General features: G+C 52.1%; 1 protein-coding gene across 1 annotated transcript; it reads right to left on the bottom strand.

Annotated features, from left to right (window-relative positions):
* Positions 1–665: 665 nt before the first annotated feature.
* Positions 666–3,227, bottom strand: LOC123123919 (uncharacterized). Its single transcript, XM_044544573.1, has one exon. It carries the CDS (start codon positions 3,202–3,204, stop codon positions 829–831), a length of 2,376 nt encoding a protein of 791 aa, XP_044400508.1. The 5' UTR covers positions 3,205–3,227; the 3' UTR covers positions 666–828.
* Between the last annotated feature and the right edge of the window lie 274 nt (positions 3,228–3,501).

Here is a 3,501-nt window from a genome sequence, read left to right as displayed (position 1 = left end):
TGCAAATTTATGTTTTTTAGAAACCTGTTTTTTTTTCACGAATTTGTAAAATTATTTGTTTTTCCTTACAAATAGGTATGTGTTTTTTTTCAGAACCAGCAGCTATTGGTGTTTTCCTAGATAGTGAGGAGTGGCTGAGGTTATTTTTTCATGGGGGTAACCAGCGAATGAGGTGGCTCGCGAGCGGGCGAGCGTAGCCGAGCGATTTTTTTGAGTGATTATCCTCATGGGCCAGCATAAGTGTGGCATGAGCGCCAGTTTCCAAAACATCATATGACGCCAGGACACATCATATGGCCAGACCTAGTAGGAGACTAAGATGCAAGCAGGAAGCGTTAGTAGTTACTTTAAGCACTTATAGAAGTAGTATGCACGCTATATTATCGCCATAGATTTTTGTTTTTGCCCTGAAGTCTATGAGAATAATTCTTTGGCCCAACTTTTTACCTGAGTACAATGGTTGATCATATTTGATTCCAATTAAGATTCGGTTCTTTTTGACCTTTTCTCTATATTACTAAATTATTTGGCGCATATAGGATGTGTGCCTACCCCCGAGAGCACAAAATTCGCGTCCCTTGTGTGTGTTGCTTCATCATTGTGTTTTCTTCTTCTGCCCCTGGCCATGGCAACGACAGTACAGACATCACTGCCGACTCAAGAAATGAAACCCCAAACCGTTTGTGATGATGTCACACATAAACTAAAAAAAGAAAACATCACACACACACACACACACATGGCAAGCCGCAAGCCAGCACAGCACACTTCATGCACACGTACCACGAGATTAAAATAGATACAGACCGACCTAGATCCATCTATAATCTATACAATAACGTCAGTCACACGTTCAATTGCGACGTGCGCCCGTGGTATATCGGCTGGACGGCTTATGCCGGCGTGCGAGGCCAGCGCCCAGAGCATGGTGATGAACTCGCCACCCTTAACTAGCAGTTTCTCGTGCCCCATTATACAACCATCGTCATTGGATGGCGCGACGTAGACGACGAGCTCCACCCAAAGATTTGCCAGCAGCTTCCACACCGCTTCCCCAGAATCCTTGGCATCACGAGCTTTCTTCTCCAGCTTCTTTGCTAACTCCGCGCCTCTTTTCACGACATTTCTTGGCATGCTGCTCGGCTGCTCTGGGGCGCCCATGATCTTGTTGTACCGGGTGTTGACGCACGGCGAGAAGTAGCAGCGCCAGAACCCGAGTACACCACTCAGCTCGAGCATCATGTCCTTGAACACGAGCTCCGTGCTCTCCTGGTATTCGGGGAGCAGCTCCGGGTGGATGGCCACAAGGTAAGCGCAGTACTTGGACAGGCTCTGAGCCTGAGCATGATCATCAGAGGTTGTGGAATGCATCACCTCGAAGAGGCTGGTGGCGATGTGCCAAGTAAGGATAACCTCGGCGACACTGTCACTCTCGCAGAAAGGCAAGAGATCCGTGTGGTCTGCAAGCGCGAACCCGCCTCTGCTCAGTGTAAGTGAGGTAGGGTTGCCATGAAGGTCGTGCAACTCGTTGGCGAGATATTCCATGATGGAAAGCTTCACCTGGTCCGGCACAGGCATGGCTGGTAATGGTATGATGGGCAGCGTCACGGGGAGCGAGAACGAAAACGGCATTGCTAGCCAGCAAAACCTCACCACACAGAGCTGGTTGAAGCTAATGTGTGGGCGATGCATGATGCTTCGCATCCCCGTGATGCCGTGGATGGCCCAGTGGAAGACGCGGCCAAGGCGCCCGTCGGGTTTCACAGCGTACTTGCATAGCAGTGACACCATGAACCAGTCGGAGAGCACAAGGACGAGGAACTCCCACACTTCCTCGTAGACAACCATGAGGAATAGGAGCGAGGTGATGGAGAAGTCCAAGAAGGAGAAGAAAACTAAGCGGGAAGTAAAGATTTTAGGCAGGCACCCGGTCATCATAGTGGTTACGCTGAAGAAAGTAAAGTAGTTGTCGTCCTTGATGCTGTCCCGGGCGTAGCCGATGTCGCCGTTGGTGCAGAGGACGATGAGGACGAGGCAGAGGACGAGGACGAGCATCGGGAGCAGCAAGTAGTTGGCGAGCAGGAAGAAGGGACTTGCCAGGACGACGGGGACGACCGGGTGGTAATACTCGCATAGGAAGCTGAGCTCGTCGTTGGTCAGCCGGAACAGGGCCTCCGCCGTGTCCGTGCTTGCCCCTGCTGTCTCTTTCTCTATGTCGGTGCGCATACCTTTGAAGATGAGTTCCCGGTAGCTGCGGGTCTCCGCCGCGGTCATTGCCGGCAGGCGCTCGAACCTCCGGCGCAGCAGCTTGAAGAGTGCAAAGGAGAGGCAGAGCTGCCTCAGACGTTTATCTCCGTCCAGGGAAGAGATCTCGGCAAGCCCCCAGATCTTGCCGACGGTGACGGCGGCGGCGTCGCTGGTTAGGCGGTAGCCATCCGGGCTGGCCTGAACCACCAGATTCTCTTCTTCCATCACCGCGTACTTGCACCTCCTGAGTAGCTCGTCTCCATCCAGGCTATGGTGACGGTGCTCCATTTGATCTTCTTCGAGCACTTGAGCCATGTAGGAGGTGATGAGCCTAGCGTTCTTGCCTACACCGTAGGCAAGGGAGCGTTTCCCGACCTCGGTGAAGACGATCCTCTGTACCAGCCTAGTGGCACAGAGAAGCCAGAGGATGCCCAGCATGGACCGCTTGCCAGCATCATGCAGGTGGAAGAAGACGAAGCTCCCCAGCAAGAGGACACGCCCCACACGGTCCATGGTGCCGGAGTAACCCTGCATGTGGATCTCCTCGGCCTTCTTGCGGAGGAGCTCCACAAGGAGCATCCAGATGAGGATGAGCCGGGCTCGCAGGGGCAGCTCGTCCGTGAACTTGGAGCGGGCGCCACCGGTGGCGTTCCTGGCCTCGGAGAAGAGGTAGGACATGACGGGGAGGAAGAGGGAGAGCGCGGAGGTGATGAAGAGGCGGACGCTGGGGTCGAGGATGGCGCTGACGTCGGAGAGCCTGCTGAAGAGGTTGAGGTTGAAGAAGAGCGCTGCGAGGACGAACATGATGATGGAGGTGAGCAAGGTGCTGGTGTGGTTGAACTGGGCGACATAGGAGTTGGTTAGGTTGTAAAAAATGGTCGTGTTAAAATCTGTGTAGTCGTGTGCGACGCAACTGTGCAAGATGTCACTATTGGTATTAAAGTGCAAGAAGCCCATGTCGACTTGTGCTCTAGCTAGCTCACCTCATCTCAGCTCAGCGCGCGCGTACATATATATATATATATATATGTAAGCAGATCAAGCACTCCCAACACAGTGCACATGAGAATGCATGCGAAGGTTCTCTTGAGTGCTTGCCATGATGACCTCACATGCATATGTAGTACTAGTTCTTTACCACTTTTTCTTTTACCGGAGAAAAGGAATTTAACTCAAGGGAGCAGTACAGAAAACTAAAAAGACACTCTCTCTTTCTGTGTACAGCCTTCAAACCAATATATATAGTTCTAGACA

Source organism: Triticum aestivum, chromosome 5D (genome assembly GCF_018294505.1).
Source record: "Triticum aestivum cultivar Chinese Spring chromosome 5D, IWGSC CS RefSeq v2.1, whole genome shotgun sequence".
NCBI lineage: Eukaryota > Viridiplantae > Streptophyta > Magnoliopsida > Poales > Poaceae > Triticum > Triticum aestivum.
The sequence above is the reverse complement of the archived record's forward strand: the minus strand, read 5'-3'. Positions and strand labels throughout refer to the sequence as shown.